This window comes from Camellia sinensis, chromosome 1 (assembly GCF_055761805.1).
Source record: "Camellia sinensis isolate YWXY chromosome 1, ASM5576180v1, whole genome shotgun sequence".
NCBI lineage: Eukaryota > Viridiplantae > Streptophyta > Magnoliopsida > Ericales > Theaceae > Camellia > Camellia sinensis.
In genome coordinates this window covers 62,750,859-62,776,706 of record NC_138961.1, presented here as the reverse complement: position 1 = coordinate 62,776,706, position 25,848 = coordinate 62,750,859, and the positions used below count along the sequence as shown (strand labels likewise).

At 33.7% G+C, this 25,848-nt stretch overlaps 3 protein-coding genes across 3 annotated transcripts; 1 reads left to right on the top strand and 2 right to left on the bottom strand.

The window, feature by feature from the left end:
• Window positions 1-601: 601 nt before the first annotated feature.
• LOC145795169 (uncharacterized) lies at window positions 602-21,027 on the top strand. The gene is made up of 5 exons (XM_082878262.1): window positions 602-732; window positions 3,292-3,541; window positions 3,653-3,749; window positions 8,127-8,192; window positions 20,630-21,027. Exons 2-5 carry the CDS (start codon window positions 3,312-3,314, stop codon window positions 20,837-20,839), a joined length of 603 nt encoding a protein of 200 aa, XP_082734388.1. The 5' UTR covers window positions 602-732; window positions 3,292-3,311; the 3' UTR covers window positions 20,840-21,027.
• A 591-nt stretch (window positions 21,028-21,618) lies between these two features.
• Window positions 21,619-24,573, bottom strand: LOC145798850 (uncharacterized). The gene is made up of 2 exons (XM_082888083.1): window positions 24,445-24,573; window positions 21,619-22,329 (listed from the first exon to the last, which is right to left on the bottom strand). Exons 1-2 carry the CDS (start codon window positions 24,571-24,573, stop codon window positions 21,619-21,621), a joined length of 840 nt encoding a protein of 279 aa, XP_082744209.1.
• A 350-nt stretch (window positions 24,574-24,923) lies between these two features.
• Window positions 24,924-25,571, bottom strand: LOC145798841 (putative 26S proteasome regulatory subunit p28). The gene has a single exon (XM_082887996.1). The coding sequence runs from the start codon at window positions 25,569-25,571 to the stop codon at window positions 24,924-24,926; it is 648 nt and encodes a 215-aa protein (XP_082744122.1).
• Window positions 25,572-25,848: the final 277 nt, after the last annotated feature.

Below are 25,848 nucleotides of genomic sequence, written 5' to 3'. Positions count from 1 at the left end.
TCGGATATTAATAATAACTTGATCAGTTCATTTTATCAATAATAAATATGATTTTAAAAATAAATTTTTGACAAAAATTCGTTATAATCGAGTGATTACTGATATCCGATTAACATAATTTTTTACAAAAATAGAATATTCAATAAACCCTACACATTTGACAATTCAAATACTCAAAATGGGAATTGTGAGTCTAAAAGGCCAACTGCACCATCCTGTCCATGGAGAGAATCGGCCCCCTATAATTTTCCTTTCCTTTTTAGGCAGCCGACTGGCATGTCCTTCTGCTTTACCAGGTAGCAGTAGAGTAGCGGACATTCAGGAGACTCTGAGAATCCGACGAAGATTACACTAAAATGGAGTACAACAGGAGAGCTTTTCACGGAGACTCCTCATCCGGCTCGTACTCCGATCGTCTCCCACCAGCATCATCATCATCAGCTTCCAATTCCAGTCAACAACTATCAAGCCCTTTGCCTCCTCTACATACTCTTCATCTCCACAGTCCTCCCAATTCTCTGGGTAACACATCTTTTAACGCTTCAATTCTCTCTCTACATATGCATACATACACATATATGTACATATGATTTGAATTTGATGCTCATCAAGTGTTTGATTTTTTTGAGGATGAAGGTAATAAATTAGACTACTTGCCAAGTGGTAAGGCGAGTCGGATTCGGAGCTTCCCTCATGTTAAAGGCAACTATGCGTTACATGTCTACATCCCAGGTAATATTCTTAAAAAATGTCACGTTTTGTGTATTGTTTCCATAGATTTAGTACTAGTATGAGACACAACTCCAAAGCCTCTTTTCCATTTTAAGCTTAGAATTCAACTGGGTTTGCGGATTTGTTTTTGGGTGAGTTGAGAGTTAGAATGAAAGTGGTGGAAAGTAATATTGTGTCTGGGCTATGGATTTGGGTAGGAATTTGGGAAGGGTTGGAAAGAGGGTTGAAATGTGAATAAAATATAATTATATTTCACACCTCTTTTTAAATTCTTATTAAAATTTATAAACCAAATACAGTCTTGAAAGTTTTTTTAAAAAATCATATAAAATTGATGCCATTATGCAAACTTGCCTTTAGTTTTATTGAAATAAAATAAAATAAAATATAGGTAAATTATACCATTAGTCTGGTAGTTTAAGCGAAATGTTGCTTTAGTTTGCACAATTTTAATTTGAATGAACAATTTGAAATCTGTTACTTACCATTAGAATTTTTAACAGAAAAAGATCACACACAAAACTAAATGGGCTAAAGTGGAATTTAAAAGAAACATAGGAACTATCGGTGTAATGAATAAATTACACTAGTTGTCCCTATAGTTTCTTAAATTTCATTTTGGTCTCTCCAATTTTGTATATGATTTTTTTTTTGTTCAAAATGTTAATGATGCATAATGGATGGACAACATTACAACAAAATTAAAAGTTTAAGGTTAAACCGTTTAAATTGAAACTACGGGGACTAAATTGATACTTAACTTGCACTACAAGGACTAATAGTACAATTTATCCTAATATATATATACATATATAAGAATTGGTGAAACTGAAAGTAGTTCGTTATTTTCTCTTTTTCTAATTTTCTAGCTATTATCCCACTTTCTATTTTCTTACAAAGTTTTAACAAAAATTTAATGGCAAATTACACCGGTAGTCCTTATATTTTGTCTATTAAGTCATTTTGGTCTCTACATTTTCAATTGATTCAATTTTGACCATTAATTTTAGATTTTGTTCTAATTTGGTCTAATTGATATGACCATTAGGAGTTTTGATGGAAAATGATTATTGAGTCACTACAACAAAAACATACTTTAGTGGCACTACACTAGTGTCATATTTTTAAAAAATGCCACCAAAAATGATATTTAGTGGCACGTTTTTGAAAAATGCCACAAAACGACAAACATAAAAGGCTCTAGTGACATTTTAATGAACAAGTGTCACAAAACTACAACAAAAACATACTTTAGTGACACTACGCTAGTGGCATATTTTTAGAAAATGCCACAAAAATGATATTTAGTGGCACGTTTTTGTTATAACTTTGTCCCTAAAAGGATGACACATGGCACTTATGTGCACATTTTTCATAAAAAATGGTAACAGTTGTTATCAATTGGATCAAATTGAGACAAAATTATAAATTCAGAGTCAAAATTGAGCCAATTAAAACTCTAGGGATCAAAATGACAAAAGAGCAAATATATACCAGTGTAATTTGTCCAAAATTTGAACTTAACGAAACGTATACAAAAGATATTTTTTTTTAATTTTAAAAAAAATTTACTTTGCCCCCTCAAACTATCAAACTTCTATCACTTTACCCTTGAATTATCAATTTTAACAATTATCCCTTAAATTATTCACATTAGTTCATTTTATCCCAAACCTTTAGTGACATTAATAATTCTGATGGAATTATCACATTTGTTGGCACACACATGCTTAATTGAGGGTATTGATCTACTTCGGTCCATAGTAATGAGACAGATAAGGAGACAAATATGTATATCTACTATGCAATAAAACACAACAAATTGTTTTGAAGTTATTTAATAAAACACAAAATACAACCAATTGTATCAAACTATAGCGTCTAGATATAATCAAATTAAGCAAATCACATGCAGAATTTTTTTTTTTTTTTGTGCCGAAAAGTGTGATATTTTGTCAAAAATACTAGCTCCATTGATGGTTTGGAGTAAAGTGAACAAATGTTAAAATTTTAAGGCGGTAATTGTTCAAATTGATAGTTGAGGAGTGAAAGTGATACTAGTGTGATAGTTTGATGGAGCAAAGTGATTTTTTTTTTTTTTAACTCACTTTTCATCATATTTTTTACTCTAATCAAACAGACTGCCAGTGGTCAATGCTATAGTTAGGCTCAAACTCAAAAGTCTATTCTTCCTCTATTCCATTAAGTATTGGAAATAATTGTTGCTTATGAAGAAATTTGAGAAATTTCATTCATTTTGTACATCCCTATGTGTTTTCTAAGACGCCATTTCATATTAACCAATATATTGTTGTCTAGTGTGTGCATGCTTGTGTCTCGGTAATCGATATTGCTCGAATGTTGTAGATGGCAAATTGGATCATGAGAATTATTGGTGTTGTGCTAGTGTCATTATGATAAGATTTGGAATGAAATCATGCAGTTTATCTTTGACCTTTCCCAACAACTGATTCAAAGACATCTAACGCGTATCACATTGTATTTAGTTTGAGTTTCAGAATTAGAACATAGCATTAATTAATTTATATGTCATTATAGTTCGTATCCCTTCTGCTCCAATGAAGGAGTTGGCCCAGTTTCTGAAGAAGGTCTCATCTCGTGGACCTGGTCTAACTGCTATTGACATTGACATCCCACTCAACATTTTGTGCACTGATGATCTGAAGCTTGAACAAGCTTCCTTGGGGAGAGAATTCCACATAAGTTTGGGGAGAACTGTTCCAATTCGACGGCACCAAATTGACTCGGTGGTGGCAATGCTTCGTCAGAAGCTTCAGTTTCAGAGCAGGTCAGATATATGTCCAGCTTATAATGTTCCAATTCAATTATTAAGAACGACAATGTGATGGCACATATATTTTATGATATGGGTTTCACTCATTGTTGTGATGTGAAACAGGTACTGGATTGATTTTAATGAGTGGGAGGTTTTTGTGAATGATGATCACACGCGCTCCTTTCTTTCAATTGAAGTTAAAACAAAAGGATTGGCAGAGGTATGTTTGATAATGTCCTTTTGCACCACTTCTATCATGTTTTGAGCAGTTTTTCCTCCTTAAATTGGAGCGCACATTGGTTTTATTCATATGTTTGACACTGCACTTTTATATGGTTTTAAAGTGGCAGGTAGATGTAAGTGCATTCCAACTTCCAAAGACAATTTTACTTTTTCACACGGTGTTTGACACTAGCATCAACATGAGTATTTAGTAATAGCTCCTAGGATATATATTGTTTGTTTGAAAATGCCATTAATATTATTGTAATACTAGTCTCTTTAAGTTCTCATTACTATGAAAACTTCACAAACTTTATATGGTGTCATACGTATATTGTCCTGGACAAGATACGGTCAGGGTTGAGTGATTTGTGTTCACTTAGGTCTTCCTCTTAGGAGAGGATTTTTTATTTATTTTTTAATTGTATGGAGAACAAGGTTTTAAAAAGCGGCCGCAACCGTTACGTAACGGTTTTGGTGGTTACCGTCACTCGTTACGGCCGCTTTTGCAGTGTGATTGAGATTCACAGGTGTGTCAGCCGTAACGGCTGCCGTAGCGGTCATAACGGTGCCGTAACAGCCTGTTACACACTGTTACGTAACGGTTCCGAACTATTTCTTTCGAAAAAACACACAAAAAAAAACTGAAAATGGGGGAAGAGCGGTAGAGAGAAGAGGGAAAATAAAGAGAAAAAATGGAGGAGCAAGAGATAGAGAGAGAGAAGAGGGAAGATAAAGAACATGTTATTGATTTGTTGAAGCTGTAAGACCTATGCTATTATATTCAGCTGCTATCACTTAACCATTTTGTTTGTGTGTGTCTATGTATATATTGTTTGAAAATAATAATAATAATAAGTGTAATCATTATCTATTTGGCTTAGTTAAAATATGTATATATATATATATATATATTTAGGCTCTTATTTATTCTCTTACTTTTGTTATTGTTTATCTTATATATAATAGCTAGTGATTGATTTTTTGTATAATATAAAGTCATTAATTATTAAAATAAAATGTAAAAAACTCAGTTTATAGTGAGTTAAAAATATGAAATATATTGGATCATACTTAAAAATTTACAAAAATTGATCAATATTTATTTTAAACCCAATAAATATGATTATGGAAAAAAAATATATGTATCGGTAAATTTTTTTCAGATTGTGTGAAAAATAAAAAAATTCATGGTTCCGCTTACCACAACCGTTACGCTATGGCTTTTACACCTTGCAACCACAACCGTGCCACCGCCACCGTTACGGCGACCGCAACTGCTTTTCAGAACCTTAATGAAGAATGTACTGATTGTGCACCACATTATGTTACTTGATAGGCATATGAGTATTTTTTTTTCTTCTTCTAGTAATTTAATGGGAAATTGGTCAAAATCCCTTCATAATAAAACTTTAACAAGTGCAGAAAAACTTCCTTGAAAAGTCTAGCAGACACCACTATTACCAAAATATCCTTAGTGACTAATTTAATATTTAAAACTTTAAAATAATATTCAGCTTGTTTGGTTTCGGTTTCCAAAAAACAGTTTTTAGAAAATTTTACTTTTTTATTTTCTGTTTTTTTTTTGTTTTCAATGATTTTTTTCAATATTTTAAGCATTTTTTTTTAATATTTAGGCACACCTAACATAAATACACTCTAAAAGTATAATATTTGTGAAAAAAAATCTTTAAAAAATTCACTAAATACCAAAAATACAAAAATAATACGAAAATTCAGTATTTTTTTTATATTTTTGTGTATTTATTAATTTTTTAAAATATTTTTTTCACAAATATTTTAGTATTTAGATACATCTAAGTAAAGTGCATCTAAAAAAGTAAAAAAATTACTTAAAATTATAAAAATATTCACTAAAAACAAAAAACAAAAAAATTTAATTTCTAAAAAACTGAATTTAGAAAATTAAAATCAAACACACTAAACACTTTTGATCTAGATGTCGCTTTTTAATAAAATAAGAATTTTTAGAATCTTCCCACTAGGGATGTAATTGGTTCGGTACTGCCGGTATTTAATTAAAATTTTTTACTGAATTGATAATGTTGGTTTTTTTATTCTGAATACCGATACAAACTTCTTCTCCCATCAAACCGAATTGAATCGGTCCGATTAAAACGGTTTAGTTTGGTTTAATTGGTTTAGGACCTTTCAAACTTGAACCTTTTTAAATATAATCACTAATCTATATAAAAACATTAAATTAGTTATTTGTCCACTATTTCAAAGGGGTACTTTGTGTAGGTCTTAATAGGTGGACTTATTGTCTAATAGGTCCTATGGGAAAAATTTGTCATAAAAAAAGTCACTAAGGGGTTGTTTGGGGTGTCCTAAATAAGTGTACTTTTTGTCTTTTTAGACTAAAAAATTGAGAAAAAAAATATGGATGTTTGGGTTAACTTTTTGAATTTTTATGGAAAAATATGTATTAGAAAATTGTATAAATTAGTGTGTATGGGAAAATTAGGATTGGGAGTTGTGCAGCCGTAATTTTTGACTTTTGGTGAATAGTGATAACTTTTTAATTTTTTGACTTTTTTTCAACTTGCCAAACTTGGCTTAATTGTAAGTTTTAGCGACAATTTATAAAAATCATGACCAAAAAAAAGTCACTAATTGTCAATTTTTAGCAACATATATAAAAAATTGTCACAAAAAAATTATTTTTAGCGACAATTTTATCAAGACTTATTTTCAATAGGACTTGATGAGAAATAAGTCAAATTATTAGGACCTATTGGTAGTTTACCCTATTTCGTTCTGAAACATATCCAATCTATCCATTTAATAAATACTTTTCAATTTCTAGATTAACAAAAATAAAAACAAAAAAAATGTTAAAAAATACTAAAGTTTCAAGAATAATGAGTTAGAGTTAAAATTATATATAATAAGAGTTTATAAACTTAGGTTATAAAGATGTTAAGGTTAATTAATTAAGGTTAATAATTTATTATACTTATTAATATCATTATATTATTAGATTATATATATATATATATATTATAAACGCAATATATGTTGAAGCGGTCGGTTTCGGTGTAGTTCGGTGCACAAGGTGCTTGAACCTATACAGAACGAAAACTAAAAAAAATCAAATTTAAAAACCGTACAGATCGATTCTTGTTAAAAAAAGACCAAATATAGTTGGTTTGGTCTGGTTCAATCAGTTTGATCAGTTTTTTCGATTTTTCTTACATCCCTGACTCCCACAAAGATCTAGGTTGACTATGAATTTTTTTTTTTTTAAAAAAAAATAGTAGAATTTTTACAGTTGACATTGATGAAATAGTAAAATTTACTCCAATTAACAGTAAAATTTTACTCTGATTCACAGTAAATTTACTATAAAATTTTAATTTTTAAATTGTAAAACACTATAAACACCATAATCACTATAATTATTAATAAACAATTACAAAAGCATAACTTTAGCAGAGTAAAATTAGATAATAACTTTAATAGGGTAAAATTTTATTGTTAATTTAAAGTAGAGCATTAGCAAATAAATGACAGATTACATATTATTATAGCGAAGCAGAGTAAAATTTTACTATCGTTTAAACAGAGTATCAACAAATAAAACACTTTACCATATATTATCAAAGCAATCTAAGTAAAATTAATCTAATAATGATTGAACGAATTATTAAGAATCAAATAGTGATTGAACGAATCTCTAACTCTAACACGAACGCTAATTGAATGAAGTGATCGAACAAAACTCCGACTCTAACTCGAACAATGATTGAAATATTTATCTATAAGAACTTGAACCCAAGCCTTGAGTCGGCATGCTATACAAGAACCACAAGCCCCTCACACTCATCAATTATCAGCAGGAAGTCAATCTCCCACCCATTAGTGTCTTCTTGAAGAAGCAAACTAATGAAAAAACAATGTTTTATATGGAATATATATGAACCTATTTAGTACCTTAAAATCGATCACGAAATGCAAGAATTTCAAATGAATTGTTGTTAAACGAAAAAAGAAAAAATTGATCTTCGCCATCTTGAAGATTTCTCTATTACTTCTCACAAATCGTTTCCAGTTACTTAATCACTGTCCAGAGTTTCATATGAGCTGTAGCATATAAAAATATTTGTGTACTAGAATTTTTAAGTGACTGCCAATAGAAGGAGGGTAAAATAGCCTATAAAATTGTAGTCTTATTAGAATATGGACTTTATGCACTAAAGACATTAACCGGAGGGACTTAATGCATTTAAGATTTAAAACTTGGACTTTTAGAAGGAAGCTGTTAGTGTGAAGGGCTTATGGCGAATTTTCCCTAATTTAATTACCATGTCACCTAAACTGTGAGATTCAATTAAATTTCAATGGATTTCAGATAAGGAAGCAGATTCAAGCTGTTAATGAGGTATACAAGCTTCACAATCTTCCTGAATTTTATAAGGTTTGGCTTGTTATTAATTGTAGTCACTGCTGGAAATCAGGGTTTTAGAGGCGTTTAAAAAACGCCGCTATAAGTCTTAAAAACGCCGTCAAATCTTTTTGTGACGTTTAGCATCAAACGCCGAAGATGCGGCCGTCACTATAACTCTATGGCACTTCAGAAACGTTGCTATATTACTATAGGCGGTGTTTTATAAACGCCGCTAAAAGTTCTACTAATTGTAACATGACGTCACCATGCTATTTAGCGACGTTTTTAAAACGCCGCCGTATCTCTTTTTCCCAACTATTTAGCGACGTTTTTAGAAACGCCGTGATAGCCTTTTTTTAAAAAAAAAATTGTGCTAATTTTTTGTTATTGAACTTAAAAAATACCTATAATAAAACTAAAATAGTACTAATATAAAATAATAACTTCCATTCATATAGTAAAATCCTATCAAATGATAGTTCACAATCATTGTGCAAAAAAAAACATTCACACAAATCAAACGGTGTATGTTACACAAACATTTCATATTTCTCACACCCTAGAAATCTTCATATGGTTGTTGAAGAGTTATTGAGTTAAGAATAAGTTATCAATGCAAATAAACTCTCTATTTCAAATACAAGAACCAACAAAAAAAATTTAAAAATAAAAAAAAAAGTCATAACTGATAGTAATATTAGTCCTCGGACTACCAGGTCACCAACTAAAGTAGCAAACACCAGACTTTCTTGTTCATCAGCATTCTTCTTTAGATCTGCCAATCTGACGGCACTAACAAAAGCAATCTTGCATGACACCACACATTCTGGATCAGGAGAACCACCAGGGACAAGCTGCATTACGCACAAAATGTTAGAATTGTAGAATACAAAATCAAGAGGACTCAGCTTCTCAAACAAAATCAATAGGACACAGACACCATGCAAAAGAAATTTAGGGATTCAAACGGCTATTTTGGCAAAAAATCATTACAAGATCTTGAACTTCCATCACAACATAAAAGCAGAATCATAGTACCTATGAAGCTTGCTGAAATAAGAAGCTGGTTTGCTCCATCCCACTAATCTAGAGAAACGCAAGGAAATCAATATTCCAGCATGTATAGAAAACCGTTAGCAGTAATAAAACATATCGTACTAAATAATCCAACGCAACAACAGTAATAAAACATATCGTACTAAATAATCCAATGCAACAGATAACTAACTAAATCAATAAAAGCAGATTTCAGATTTCAGAGATGCCTCAGTTTCTCGTTAGTTAACATGAGTAATCAACAAAGTCAACCGCTTCAGATTTCAGAGATGCCTCAGAAGATCAGCTTCAGGTCTTGTAGATCTAAATCTTTTGATTAGAGATCAAGTCCATCATCTCATTCGAATCAATCTCGCATAAATCTGAATCATGGATAAGATTTCAGCAACTACAAAGGATAGAGTATATCTGATCATGGTGGATTTGGCAGTGTTGTTTAGGTCACTGGAGTCAGATCTGAACCAAGATGGAAATGCATAGGGAGTAAACATGCATTGTGGTTTGTGAATTATTGGGTGAATGATACAAGTAAACACAATGAGAAATATAAAACAAGTGTGGGGACTGGGGAGTACTTAAGCAGAAGGAAAAAATGCAATCACCTTGCATTAAAGAGGCCTCAAAAGCCTGGATTCATGGTCGTTGTCCAGCTCATTTTCTCAGCTAGCCTGAGTTGCAAAATCACCCTCCCAAGTCCACAATTGGTATTGCCGCCAACAGTCCTGGGTATGACTTGGTTGCTGCCACAGCTTACGTTATCGAGATCTTTAACCAATAATCTGATAACAGTCTAATCCAAATTAAATTATCTTATGAACAATCCAAGAGGGGCTTATGGCATCACCAATAGAAATAGAGCACAAGACTTAAAATTTATGGTTAGAAATTGAGCTATTATAATGATTTAAAGTTTAGATGGTACAGAGGGATCTCAGCTCTCCCTATCATATGGTATTTTATTTTATTTTATAGTTAGTATATAAAAAAAATAAAAGATTGCAGCCAACAAAAATTAAAAACAGAACAAAAAATATTTACCTGTTTTGTCACAAAATACAAGGCCAATAGAAGAGCTTTATCTAGATAGTTCAACCCATGCTTCCTCCTGTCCAGTATCTAGATTTGACAAAACAATATATCTCCATGATATAAAAAATATTGGACAAGGAACTCACAAATCACAAATGCATCAAACAAAGGAACTGAATTGATCTAAATAATCTATTTGGTATTTATTTAACTGGCTATTTAAATTAAGAGTTTGGCCTATTCACCCTCCCTCCAGGCACAAACAAGTCCGCACAATGATAAAAGTATAAGCATGCAAGAAATAAAACTAGTTACATCACGAAGCCCACATCATCATCCAGTGCTACTATTAAACCCCATGAGAAGTATTATAAGATATTCTTGCATGGAGCAGCAGTCTATTATCTGGTTACCAACATACCATGCTTCAGAAATGTAAACTACGTTTGCAAAATTAGAAGAAAGTGAAAAAGATAGCTTACAACACAACTATGTTCATGCTAGCAGTGCTGACAAAATTGGCACAGAATATAGGTAGATCAAATTCTGGTTTTGGGAACACAGCAAGATCCAAAACCTGCATTTAGTTTATTTGAAACTGAATCAGGAAAGGGTAAATTATATCATGCTGGAGCTCAAGAAACTCCCTCAGGTAGACTTCAGATATTTTTTTCTTTTAAAAAAAAATGGAGGAGAATAAGAAAAATGGAGACACTAAGAAATATAAGCAAGGGAAAGAATCAGAAAACTCCAGTTTTCAAAGGAAAAATGTCAATACCTTCCAACAACAGATTTGGCATTTGAAACATAAGCAAGGGTCACTTTCAATGATCAGAGACACTAAGAAATAAAGGTAGTTCACATCCCATACCAAAATACAAAAAGGGAAAATTCACTCCCTGTGAAGATCCATAATTACTCCCCCATCATATGATGTTCAATTTAGTTCATCTCACCAAATTAAATTGTCAGCATTAATGGCAATATAGATGGCAGTCGTCATCAACCCACAAGAACAGAATGCAAAATTTATAGCAATATCATTTAGTACCCAAAAAAAATTATAATTATAGTATTTTGAATGCTAGGCTATGGCTATGACAATGCGAGAGTGAAAGATTGTGGTCAAAGACTAGTGATCTTGACAATGGGTTGACAAGTCTGAATGTCAAGTGTAGGATGTGCAAGTGCAACATGGTAGGGCACAGCTATCCAAAAGCTAGTGTTAAGATAGATGAAGTGAATTGTGCCAGAGGACAACACCTGCATTGTTTCATTCCCTTCAACACACAAACTACGTAGGAGTCTGATCTTGGGAGCTTGGACAGATAAAATCTGAAGCTCTGTTTTTCCATCCATTGGAATCGAGGAACTGAAATTATCCTGATAATGTAACAATTTAGATACTCATTAATAGCAGGTATTGGGGAGAGAGGGGTTTGTACAGAATTCACAAGTCACAACAATAGCAAATTGCAAATTATGCCATAGATCATACTTCTATTACATATCCACAAAATTACACATTTTAGTTGATTAAATATAAATCTAAATAATGCTAAAAAAACAATATTAAGTCTAAAAGGAAAGTTCATTAGGAATATCAACTCTACGTTCAAATGAACTCTCTGTAAATTAGACTTAACTCGTAACAACTCTACGTTCAAAAGAAAGATGCCCTCATTCGAATGAATGTTACAGAAACATTGTTACAATCTAATGCAAGAAGTTGTGTCCAAATGAACTTAGCCACATGTGTTGGAACAAGCAAGCTTTTGAAGCTACGTTTGTTTCAACCAACTCACAATGATCACATAGAGGACTGCTTTTGAAGCTTTTGAAGCTTTTAAATTGCTTCTTAATTTAAATAGCCAGTTAAATAAATACCAAATAGATTATATGCATCCTTACCTCATTTATAGCAAGACTTTCTCAAGAGCTCATATCAAATTTCAACAAATTTCATTAATCATATTACAAGTGTACACATCCTTACCCTATTTATAGCAAGACTTTCTCAAGAGCTCTCATATGCTTCCACATAATGTGAGAATTTTTAGAACATAGATTGCAAAAAAAAAAAAACGAAAAAAAAAGGATGAGTTTCCACTTCTTGAATCCTGCAACTTAATAAAATATTTTGTACACCATTTAACAACAAATAAGATCAGGGTGTAATCTCACCTGTTGCAAGTTCACCTGCCCCTACCACTTAATGGCTCTCCTTCCCACATAAGTGAGCTAGATATATAAAATTATTCCAGTCCTAAAAAATAAAATAAAATAAAATAATCCTAACTGAAGATATGCAGTACTAGGAAGGGAAAACTATCACCCAATTTTTTTGGTTTTTTGTTCACAGATTCAGACTGACTTCTAAAAACTCAAATTCACAATAAACATAGATAACAAGTTGCTCAAGTCATATATCACAATAAACATAGATAGCAGGTAATTTCTCAGGATCCGCACCCAATTAATGCCCCAATAGCCTGCCCAGGTAGTTTATAATTATATATTCAAAAGACTAAAAGCAATATTTATTCCCAAAAAGAATAAAAGATTGACTTGTTTCTTATAATTTTCATAATTTGTTTTCATATTTTGAAGCTAAAATCAACCCATAAATTTTCACTAGCAAAAAGGCATTGCCTATTATCAAGGAAAACTACAATACCCACCAATAGGCGGAGAAGGTACATGCCGCCAGCTTATGCCAGAATACAATTTATTTGATTCATGTAATTCAAGAAAACACATAAAATGAAATATTTTCCCGAGCAAAGAATCAGATGTGAATGAGCTAAACCTGGCGGGGTTGCATTTGCAGTCTCAGATAAAAGAAAGAGAAGAATCAGATGTAAATGAGCTAAACTGCTCCCAAAATTATCATTGGCATCCAAGAGAATGCTATTGATCAAATTCTAACTATTACCATGTGGCGCCAACTAGTCATTCACATAAAAAATGAATATATATATATATATATATCACAAAAAGAATTATGAATGGGAACTATGAACTAAAATGGCATCACTTGCAACACAATTAAAAATGGCTTACTGACCAGGCTGAGAGCTGTTGTGCCCAGCAGCAGCAAATACAGCTTACCCTGCAATGGTTTCAAAATTCAAGTTACATTCTCTAATTGAAATTACACAAGATGAAACCACACACCAAAACTATGATTGAGGCTTGTAGGTTCATAGATGGAAAAAGGTTGATGCAATAGCATTATTAGAATTGTAATTCATGTAAGCTAATGGTATTTTTATCAGTTTAATAGCTCTGAAATACACATATTGACATTACAAACTTCTGTTTGAAAAAAAAAAAGACTTCAGTTTAAGTGGACACAACCATTTAAAACCGTGCTAACAAATTAAAAATGGAAAATTTACCTCAACTAGATGAACATTGGAAGCACGACTTAAGAGAACAAAAGCGAATTCCCCAATTTGTGCCAGAGACATTCCAACCTACAAATATCGAACAACTAATGTCCCTCTGTCAACAGAGATGTCAAAGATCAAGGTGCGCAAAAGAGTAGTCAAGCAAGTAACTGGTAAATCCTTACAAGTAGTGAGCTCTTGTTATTGTATCGAAATCCTTTAACTACTGTTGCAACCACAAGAGTCTTTATGACAATCACCAACATAACGGCTACTAGTAAAATATCAATGTGAATCCAAAGGAAATGAACATGTATAAGCATCCCAATGTTGGCAAGGAAAAGTGCAGCAAGGAAGTTGCGAATGGGTTCAACCTGTTAAAAAAGAACAAACTCCATATTAAAATCAAACATGATTTATGTTGGCAAGGAAAAGTGCAGCAAAGAAGCATATTCGAGGATTATATTGTAGAGAGGGACGCTGTTGTTGTCGTCGTCATTGCTGATGAAGCTGCCGTAGCAACGAAAGATGTTGGGACAGTCGTTAAGTTCAGTTAGCAAGTTGGATTCTTTCTGCAGTGAATGGTACTGGAAAGTTTCTGCGGATTTCACAGCCATTCACTACTAAAATAGTGACTTTTTGCGTCTAATTTTTCGCGACTGACTATTTAGCGGTCGCAAAAAATCAATATCTGCAGCCACAAAAAAATAAATGAATTGAAATATATTCAAAACAACATGATTTTCCTTCCTCAATTTATTACTCCTATTTCTTTTATTTATTTTATATGCCAATGCCCTAGCCCCTTTCAGTCTCACGACATTCACAAACTCTCTCTCTCTCTCTCTTGCTCACCATAGTCGCAGCTTCAGTGGTTTGAATCTCTGTCTCTCGGTCTCTCACTTTCTTCATCATGCTTTGTTTCTCTGATCTTCAATTTCATTTTCCGACTCGAAATTCGATTTTCCACGTTGAATTTTCTCGAGAAAGTTGCAGCCTCTGCGAGATTTGATCGACGATGAAGCAGAAAATTGTTGAGTGAAATTAGGTTAATTGTTTGATCGAGCAAAGAGGAAAAAAAAACAGAGATGAGAAGCGTGAACAACAACGCTCTAGATACGATAAGCGCTGTTGCGACTGCGATTGCTTCAGCTCGGACTCAAGCTTCGGTTCAGGTAAACAATTTGATTCAAATTTTAACTATAATTTACGTTGCCTGTTGTGGTTAATGATTTGATTATCTCAATTAGATACATGATTCTCTCGAGTTTCGATTTCTAATTCTAAGCTCTGTATAATTTGAACATTTAGGTTCAAGATCTGTTGATTATCTATGTTACGTTGATCATTTCACTTTGTTTAATCATCAAATAATATATGTCTCTGCTAATAAGCTTTAACAGAAGTAGTCACAAAAGAAATGTTCATGTATTTCTTGTCATGTTATATCCTGTTTGTGTTCAGTAATTCATGAACCACTTCTTCCCAATGGATGGCTGTTCAACACAACAAATGCGTAACATCACTTGCATAGTTTATCTTGCTCTTTACAGTGTTGGTACATGGCATTTTATTAACTACCAGTTTATTGCATTTGCTACAGCCTCAAAATAAAATGTTGTGCATATTGCTTATAAGTAGATTGTGTTTGTCCTATTTTTCACTTTCCTCTTGCATTTTTTTTTATATTTTTTATTTTTAGGAAAGTGCTGTCTGCTTGATTTAGGATAATGCCATCTGTTTTTATAGTGTCATTTTTTCCTTTAATAGGAAATAGAATTTTACACAAAAAAGGCCAAAGGGGGCAGAACCTATAGGCATTCAGTAAATACACATGGTGTCTATTTCGTTGTAATTAGTAGTGCTTATCAATTATCACTGTGAGCTGGGAATATTTATTGGAGCAATTGTCCAAGCTTGACATCATACTCTAGGGGTGATGCAGCAATTGTCCTACTGTCTGATTATTCTATGACCTCATATGGCGGCAAAAGCTCAGTAAAAATTATACTGGATACAATGCATGTTTTAATCGTTTATCTCCAGAGCTCTCTGCCTGAGCAAAGACCCTTGGTTGCTGTTCTCCTTTTACACTTCCATCTTCTGGTATGCTCCTCAAGTAAAAATTCTTTTGCTGATAGTGAGCAGAAGTATTAAGCTTGTAGGGATAAGTGGTCATCATCCTGTCTTTCCCTCTAGGCTCTAGGTTTTTGTTTTTTCCTTCCCCTAAATTGATTATGGGTTTAATTTCTCTCTTTTTCTCAAATTGTATGTATATCTTTTTTAGTGTAATTGGAAAACTAATGCTTGTGAAATTCGAGTCTGCCATCAAATCTGCTCAGTGCATTTAACTATCTGCTGAATTTATTCTTTCTACTCCTTTACGCAGAGAGAAACTGCTCCACTTGTTTATTTGTAAAGGATATAGCATAGATTGATTTGTAGTTGAACTCGTGGGGTCCTTAATTGAGCAGGTTGACAAAATAGGATTCTTGTAACCCACCCCAAGTAGTCGGGGCAAGGCTTTGTTTGTTGAGTTAAGTTGAATTGAGTTGATTTCTAGATCGATATAGACGTGAGGTTCTTTGAAATCTCATTGTGACCCATTCTTTTGAATTTTTTTTTTGTAATCAAGATATAGCCCAAGAATTTGACCTTTTGAATCAATGACATAGACATTGTTGTCTAGCCCGCATATCTTGCTGAGTATGTTGTTTGTGCTGCTGATGCCTCATTTAACAATATTGTTGTGTAGACTAATTCTTGCCAAATTTAGGTTTGCGGATGCGCTTGCTCAGTGGATTCAATAATATGGTGAGCTTATTCTTTGAGCTCTCATCACTGATGCTAGCAGTTAGTTGAAATTGATTGATTGCTTAAAATCTTAAATGTGAATATATACTCTCTAGGAATTTTTATCCCTTGATTGCGAGGTTCCATCGGTTAAGTTTTCATTCATATAGTATATATATATATAATGCAATGTATTTTGTGGTCACTGCTTTCCAATTCTACAAAATAGCAGAATGAGAATGGCCTCAAGGGACTCAAAAACATTCTATGAATATGCTGATAAGTACATTTTCTTTCTTTCTTAAGCAAGAGAAATGTGCAGTTAGTTTATGATTAATTTTTTAATTACCTTTTGTCAGCACTAGTTAGTTCTGCTAAATCATTTCATCTCTGGGATTTTTGTTATAATTATGATTTTGTCAGACTTTGAGAAGTGGTGTCATCGCTTGATTTATTTATTTTTTCAATTCTATGAAAAATGTGCTGTAGAATCAAGTGAGAAAACATTTTGAACTGTATCTAATCAAACATAACAACCATTTCTCTTCAGTTCCATTTGATTTTTTTTTAGCCCAGTGAATAGTTGAACCACCTTACTAGGGTGTGCTTGGTAAGTGGAAATAAAGGTCAAGTTGAACCACCTACTAGGGTGTGCTTGGTTAGTGGAAATAAAGGTCGGACTGGTCACTTTGTTTTCATTCCACCCAATTTTGGGTTGTTACTAAAAATGGGATTATGTGGATGCGTGTATTTCCTTATTTGTAAATGACTTTTTTGTGATGCATTTGTGACTCAGAATTGAATCTTGTTGAAAGGAGAAGTTACAGAAAAGATTTTAAACTATTATTCGTTTGTTTTCTCAGGGAATTGTTGCATCTGCTCTTAACTATGGACTCCTGACATGGTCCAATAAGATCCTCGGACCTGCTTTGGTTGCACTTTATAATCCGCTTCAACCTGCTGTTTCTGCACTCCTGTCAAGAATTTTCCTTGGAAGCCCTATTTATTTGGGAAGATTTACTCTTGAACACCTGGCTCCATTTGCATTTCTTTATTTACATGTTAGTTGGAGTTACCTGGAACATAATTTACTTTTCTGAATCAAATAATGTGGTATTTATTTGCATCATGTTTCTTGGTCCTTTTGTATGTTATTGAATTGCCCCGCTCTCTGATTTTTCTCTACAAATCCTTAATATGGATCCTGACGACCTTATGGTGACTGATTTTAACTAGATAGAAATTGTCACCAATTCACCAGTATGTTTGCATTGAATATTTATTGTTTAGCACCTGAGCTCTACATTTGAGGCATCTTGGATAATGAGCTATTCTATAGAAATTTTGATTTTGTCAGTGATGACTTGGTAATGGTGATTGCAGCTTCAAACTCATGAGTCATAGGAGTTTTATGCCTAAGTTGCTTATCGTCAACCCTCCAAAAGGCTGGCCTCATGTTCACCGTTTGCTGGTAGACCTGTTCAAATTCATGGAGCCATACCCACGCAGTGCTGAACTGGGAGAAACAGTTTGCTTCTTCTCACTCTTTTTTTTTTTGGGGGGGGGGGGGAGGGGAGGACAGATCCTTGAGGAAAATTGTTACTTGCTGACCTCTTCTTTTTTTTCTTTTTTTAAAATGTAGATTCATTTTCTATACAAAGGCACTCTGAGGGTGTTGCTTGTGCTGCTTCATGATTTTCCAGAATTCCTCTACGATTATCATTTCAGCTTCTGTTATGTGATCCCTTCCAACTGCATTTAAATGCGAAATGTCATCCTTAGTGCATTGTATCTGGATTGTATTTTTTTCATAAAAAAACTTTTCCCAAGTTTTTAGTTGTAATAACTCACATATGGCTCCAATTTTGAGACTCAATTAAACTACAATGCTATACTGTTTTAATTCTTGTCATTGCTATTCCTAGAGGGCTTAACATTACACTTTTATGCTTCTTGTTTTTTTTTGTTTTGTTTTTTTCCGACGGTAACAAGATGGTCGCCAAAAATCATGTTAGTGTTTTTCTTTGTTTTTTGCGACGGCAAAATAGTGGTCGCCATAAGTAGTTCAGGCGGTCGCAAATAATTTGCGACCGTTGCTTTGCTGTCGCAAAAAGTATTTGTCACCCCCACATTCGCTACCCCCATTTGCCGTCGCATGGGCCGTCGCAAAAGGTCTTTTGCGACTGTTTTTTTATTATTTGCGACGGCTTATACCGGTCACAAAAAGTACTTTTTTTAGTAGTGATTAGAGATGGAAGATTGAGCTTTGACTCATCGTTTGGCTGTGATATGGCTAAAGAGACTAACCCGAAACTGCCTCTGCCTAATGTTCTTGCTTTCTTCCACATTCTGCTGCTGTTTTTTCAACTTGAACCTAAGTGTGTCTTTAAATATCAGCTGATAATATGAGAATTTTGTACTTCACGTACTGATATTTATTGATACGTAATCAATGATGCTGTTATTTAAAACATAGTTTAGATTTAATCTATACTTGAGTCATAATCATTTTTGTTTTTGGTTGACTTGTATATCAAAACTTGGCTACTCTTTCTTCACCAACTAAAAAATTCAAAGTTTCTCATAGTTTGCTTTCATTGGGACTTCATTTATCGAGGTTAGTCTTACACCAGTTATATAATCTCAGAAAAGAGACCAAAAAATTTATCAATCTAAGGTCATGAGTAATTCACAGAGTGGTCTCAGCAATATTAAAATTTTAAAAATTATTCAAAAAAAAATTAATAATCTATATACATTATAAGTGTGACTCATATCTCATTATTTTTATATAAACACCACACATATACTTCTAAAATAAAACTCAAAATAAATTTTAATCCTTAGCATTTTTAGAGTGGCTCCTCGGGGAGAAGAGTCTACCAAAGTGGAACACATTGACTAAATAATTTATTAGATGAGCAAATTCAAAGCATTCTCCAATGTTAGCTGTAACATACCAACATCGCAACTTGTATTGTCCTCAAAAAGTATGATGTGATGTATTTTTTTTATATGCAAATTTAAAATATAAAAAATAAATCATATTAAAATAATTTAAATTCAAACTCTATTACTATGTTCATTTTCTTTTGATTAGTTTTAATTTAAATAATTTTATATTAGACAATGGGCATGTTCAACAAATTCTAAAATTACTATGTCCCTTTCACTCCTCCATAAGTATGTGAATCATAATCACCATAATTCTCCAAATTTAAAAAATTCAAGTAAAATGCAGAGGGGGGCAAAAAAAAATCACAACCACCAAAAAGAAAATCAAGTGATTGCTTTGATCAAAACAAAATCACACACATATTTTATACATCATATAATTCATAAATAGACAAATTAAATTGTATGTATATATGCAGATCTTAAAAGCAAAGAAAGAAAAAATCAAATAGAGACAAACTGAAGTGAATCATCGATCATCACCTAATAGTGATTTGAGCAGAACAATAAGTAAAACTAGAAACGAAGAAGATAATGATTTAAGCAAAAAGTGGAAACAGAGCACAGAAGAAGAGATTCACGGAGCTGAAGAAACATCTACGAAAGAAACATCTACGAAGACGAAGATTTCCAAACTGAGCACAGACGAAACATCTAACCTCTGATCGAAGAAGATGAAGATCACGGATCTGAAGAAGAGTTCCAAATCACGGTGCTCAAAATCGAACTTCGAAATCGCAATCACTTTGTGCTCAAGAAGAAGAATCACCGAGTTGAAGAAGAATCACCGAATCGAGAGAGAGAACTTCATATTGATTCGATCCTCTGAGAGAAAGAGAGAGAAAGAGAGTGAGGAAGAGATTCAAACTTCATATGTAGACGGCGATGCTCAAAATAGGGTTTTCAAAATAAAGGTTTGGAGAGACAGGATAGGGTTTGAGGAGAGACAGGATTTGGAGGCGCTTTTCAAACTTCTTTTGGTCATAAAACGGCATTGTTTTAATTAATAACAATTGCGACGTTTAAAAAATGCCGTTAATTTTAAAAAAAAGTGACGTTTAATTAAACGCCGTTAATTAAACGCCGTTAAATCTCCAAATTCCTGTAGTGAGTCTTCCACAAAGTATGTTGATATTGCTCAATCAATTGAAGTAACAATTGAAGTTCTTTATGTTATCTCTTTTTTTATTGTTACTTTATTTTTATTTTTTTCGTCTAAAAAAGTTTGGTTGTTGATCACAGGATCCACGCCCTCATGTATCCTTAGCTTGGGCATTAGGTGACATCAGTGATGAACTGAAGAGAGTGGTTGAAGGGGAAGTGAGGAGATGCACTATGGTTGGGAAATATGCAAAGCCACGTGTATTTACCTGCAAATTTAGCGGCATCGACTGTAAGATAGGCAATAAAACCTACAAAATATGTAAATTCCAAGAAGACTATGAAAGCTAATTTTATTTTCAAATTTCCAGAATACCATATCTACTAAAGGTCACCACTGTTGATTGACCAACTTTATTTCTGAATTTCATCCTTTTCATCAATTAATTATATAGAGACTGGATGTTTTGTACTGGAAATTATATTGGGTCTGATTCTAGGGTAAAATATATAAAGCCACAAATAAAGTGTGTTTGCAATTCTCTTTCTTCTTCTTCATTTTTCTTGTTGGTTCTGAGCATAAAGCGAACCATGTTAATTGAAATGGTAGCACCATATCGAACATGTATAACAATGTGAAAAAGCATATAGTTCTATAACATGTTAATCCAGATTTTCTAGAACATGGATTCACCATGATAGTTCTTTTGATCATATAGTTACCTTGTGATGCTTAATCTTCTAGACATTGAATACGGAGAATTCCTGGTTGAAGTCTATATGCAGTTAGATGTTAAAAAGCATATAGTTCTAAGTCCACAGTCATTGTGGCCAAGCCTTTTAGCATTCAAACTGTCAGTGGCATTGAATTTGGAGTGAAATGGCTGAATTGGGTACATTAATATGACTGGTGCACTTTCATTGTTCTAGGTAAAAAGCATTCATATAATACAAATTATGAAAATCCAAACAGTTTTCAGACAAGAATTTACAGAACACAACATATCTTACAGTTTATACACAGCACTATAATCTGCCAATAGAGAACCTCTAAATTTGAAGCCTTAAGGTGAAAAAAACCATTTAACTCAGGGAGAGATTTTCTGAATCATTGAATAAAGTGTCTGACATTAATAGATATCAAGATTCCTTGTGCATTTCCATTGCAGGTACTTGCAACTCGAGCTGCAAAAAATGGCAAAAACCCTGGCAGCTGCCAAAAGCAGGGCAGGACTTGCTAGGCAAAGCAGATTGAGAGGTACATTTGGCGATATTTTGGTTATTGAGCATGTATAAGATCCAAGCAGTGAGGACAAAGAGATTAGAAGCCATAGTTTCATGGGTTGCTCATCTGTGAGGTATATAATCATAGCTATTGATGTAAAAAACCCTGCAGAGTTGAAGAATATGAACAAACCTGTTGGAATAATTATATTTTGTTGGAGGGTGTCAAGACGGCACAGTGCTGTATAGAAGGTCATAGTTGCTACCACTACTGCTGCTAGTAACATTATGTTATACGCATCATCTATTGGCGGTTGTTTTAAATTTTTGGAGGATTTGATGAAAGGGTCATGTGAAGGCTGTTTGTTAAAAATGTTCTTGATGTCGATAAGAACTTCATCTCTGCCGTTGGGTAGGCCTAGGTTTGGTGTGGTTAAGTGTCTGGCTTGTAAAGCTCCTGCTCTTCGGAGGATCTTGTCAATTTCCATGTCCATCTCTTTGCCACTTGGCAGTTGGACATCAAAGCTGTCCAGAGCTGTAAAACCACGGGCATTCACAGTATTCACCTCCACTGAAGCCTTAATGGTAGGATTACCCACAAGCAGTGTCTCCAGAGTCTGCATGAACAATGAAGTAAAAACTCAAAAACAAACAGAACAAAAAAGTATTTCTCTGTATTGAATTTTCATTTCTAAAATAATACTATCTGGGCTGCTCTGTATTGCCTACTGATAGTGAAGAAAGGCCTTAATTTGTGCTGATTATTGTAGAGTTAAAATTTAAGATATCTGTTATTATAGAAAGTTAGAAGATAAAAATAATATGTAATTACAATTTAGTAATTGGTATACCTTTTGTGTCACCCCCCAAGAGGATTGACAATATGCAAGTCAAGCCCAATGGAAGCAGCCTGATAAAACCAAAACAGAAGATGACTGTTGAATTTTCTTTCTAGCTTGTTCCAAATTTCAGATGCTCACACAAAAAAAACGTGTATATGTTTATTTGCACTTCATACAAAAGTAAATATATTGCATGTTATTGAATGTTAAGTATGTAAGAACTGATTTTTGTTTTCTGCTCGTCATTTATGTTTTTCTATACGTCAACATTTAATTTACTGATATCTCTTATTTTGTCACTCATTCTTGTTTGGTCATTTTTTTGAAATAGGTATATTGATTGTTTTTGACATTAAATCCTAAAATATGAGTTCATTAAATTTGATATTGTTTATTAAAACAAGTTATTCTTTTATTGATAGATTAATTTATCTTGTGTTAATTTACCTATTTCAACTGGTCATTGAAACATATATTTCAGCTATAAAACTTGTAAGACAAAACAACTAAATATGATGAAAGATGATTTTTTTGCTGGTTAATCACATATATTGAGAAAGACATTGTTTGAATTTTTGATGTCGAATTTATTTTAGATGTTTTTTATATCATGAACAATTGTCGAGTACAATTTCACATGTCTAAATATATAGCAATTATTTTTATCAGTTATTTACTTTTTGTAAGTTATACTCGATTGTGTGTTCATATTCTTATACTCAATTATGTTGGTAGTAATCAAGGTTTTAAAAAGCGGCCGCAATCGTTACGTAACGCCGTTACGTAACGGTTTTGGCGGTTACCACCACCCATTACGGCCGCTTTTGCAGTGTGATTGAGATTCACAGGTGTGTCGGCCGTAGCGGTTGTAACGGCGCCGTAACAGCCGTAACGGCTTGTTATGCACCGTTACGTAACGGCTCCAAACTATTTCTTTCGAAAAAATACACAAAAAAAAGCTGAAAATGGGGGAAGAGGGATAGAGAGAAGAGGGAAGATAAAGAGAGAAAATGGAGGAGTAAGAGATAGAGAGAGAAAAGAGGGAAGATGAAGAACATGTTATTGATTTGTTGAAGCTATAAGGCCTATGCTATTCTATTCAGCAGCTATCACTCAACCATTTTGTTTGTGTGTGTCTATTTATATATTATTTGAAAATAATAATAATAAGTGTGGTCATTATCTATTTGGCTTGGTTGAAATATGTATATATATATATATATATTTAGGCTCTTATTTATTCTCTTACTTTTATCATTGTTTATCTTGTATATATAATAGTTAGTGATTGATTTTTTGTATAATATAAAGTTATTAATTATTAAAATAAAATATAAAAAATTCAGTTTATAGTAATTTAAAAATATGAAATATATTGGATCATACTTAAAAATTTATAAAAATTGATCAATATTTATTTTTAACCCAATAAATATGATCATGGAAAAAAAATATGCGTATCGGTAAGTTTTTTTCAAATTGTGCAAAAAATAAAAAAATTCACGGTTCCGGTTACCGCAACCGTTACACTACGGCCTTTACACCCCGCAACCGCAACCGCGCCACTGCCACCGTTACGGTGACCGCAACCGCTTTTCAGAACCTTGGTAGTAATCCTTAGTTTGATAATATTATTCATATTTTCTTGATTGGAGTTACATACTTTCAACCCCCAAAGTTCAAATCATAGATCCTGTCCCTGATTCATGCATGAGAGGATGAAGCCAATTCAACAAAAAACCAGATCCTCGGTGCCCCTTTCCTGCGGCACACCCCTGTAGCCCTCCAAAACGACGTCGTTTTGGAGGTTTTTTTTTTTTTTTTCTTCTTCTTCTTGCCAAATTTAGAGAGAGAAAGCATAGAGAGAGAGTGACAGAAATGGACCCTCACTGCGGCATCAGCAGCAGCAGAGAGGAGGCGGAGTGGCTCCTCATCGCTGAGAAGCTCCTCGCCGGTCCTCCTCATCATCAGCAGCAGCAGAAGCAGCAGCAGAGAGGAGGCGGAGCGGTGGCTCCTCATCGCCGAGAAGCTCCTCGTCGGTCCTCCTCCTCATCATCAGCAGCAGCAGAAGCTCCTCATCGCCGATCCTCCTCAACCCTCAGCGAAATCACCTTCCCTACGCTGACGAAGCCTTCAAACTCGTCTGTGATGCCTGGTCGGCGCCACCGGCCTCAACAACCGAAACCCATCAACAGAAAGAGAGAAGAGAAAGAAAGAAAGAAAGAAAGAAAGAAGAAGAAGAAAAGAAAAACAAAAAGAAAAAGAAAAAAAAAACCCTCCAAAACGACGTCGTTTTGGAGGGCGGCAGGGAGGGCGGCCGAGGATCCGTATTCATTCAACAATTGAAACAGACAGACAACAAAACAACATCAATAGCAAGAAGATGGAAAGAGAGATTTTGCCTGGAATTGTTTCCTGGAGGTAGCAAGGTGAAGAACTGTATTGCCACCACTGTCCTTGGCATTGATGAGCTCCTCCGCCTCACTCATCTGATTATACACGACTGCAATATGAAGAGCTGCCTCTCTTCTCTCAGTCTCCACCATGACAGACTCAGGCCACGCATCGAGCAGGGATGCCCTTATAACTTCAAGCCTCCCATTCACAGCTGCACTATGAAGTGGTGTCATCCCAAATTTGTCTTTGAAAAGACATAGGTCTTTGCCAATATTGCATTTGATTAGGTACTGCACAACCTCACGGTGTCCCATTGAAGAAGCCAAGTGCAAACAACCATACCCATCTTGGTTAAACTCTCTTGCAAATTCAGGCTTTCTTGGTACTATCTCTCTCACTATTACTATATGCCCCAACTTTGAGGCTGTGTGTAATTGAGTTTCATCTAATGCTACCGCGGTGGTGGAGTCTTCAAGAACACCTGGGTTTTTTTCGAGTAGATTAAGGAAGTGTTCTTTATCTTCTGTTGCAGTTGCTTCAAATAACAGACTCAAGGCATTAGGAAAACCATCCAAGTGTTGTTTTGCTCTTGAATGTCTTGCATGTTGCAGAAAATCCATTTTTTTTTTGCTTAGTGAAAAGTATCTCATGTCTTTAAATCAAGGGAAGGGAGGGTATAATATAATGATCATGAAGTCATCACTGCTGTTGAGGATATGTACAGTTTAAGTTTTTAGAAGGATTAGTGGTCATTAATCTAATATGGTATCTTAAAAAAAATTTCACAGTTAATCTGATAATTATAATATTTACATGTGTTTGACCTGTTAATAAAGTAGAGACTGGTCACACATTTGTCATCATCTTTATGAAGTGGCATTGCAGATAGATATTTAG

What these genes read in the sequence shown, in the direction of transcription:
- LOC145798850 (XM_082888083.1), bottom strand. Translation starts at nt 24,573, where the DNA reads ATGAGGAGCCACCGCTCCGCCTCCTCTCTGCTGCTGCTTCTGCTGCTG. An exon ending in CTGCTGCTGCTGATGCCGCA is followed by an intron (nt 22,330 to 24,444) that starts GTGAGGGTCCAT and finishes TTGTTCATGCAG; the next exon opens with ACTCTGGAGACACTGCTTGT.
- LOC145795169 (XM_082878262.1), top strand. Translation starts at nt 3,312, where the DNA reads ATGAAGGAGTTGGCCCAGTTTCTGAAGAAGGTCTCATCTCGTGGACCT. An exon ending in AAGCTTCAGTTTCAGAGCAG is followed by an intron (nt 3,542 to 3,652) that starts GTCAGATATATG and finishes GATGTGAAACAG; the next exon opens with GTACTGGATTGATTTTAATG. An exon ending in AAACAAAAGGATTGGCAGAG is followed by an intron (nt 3,750 to 8,126) that starts GTATGTTTGATA and finishes AATGGATTTCAG; the next exon opens with ATAAGGAAGCAGATTCAAGC.
- LOC145798841 (XM_082887996.1), bottom strand. Translation starts at nt 25,571, where the DNA reads ATGGATTTTCTGCAACATGCAAGACATTCAAGAGCAAAACAACACTTG.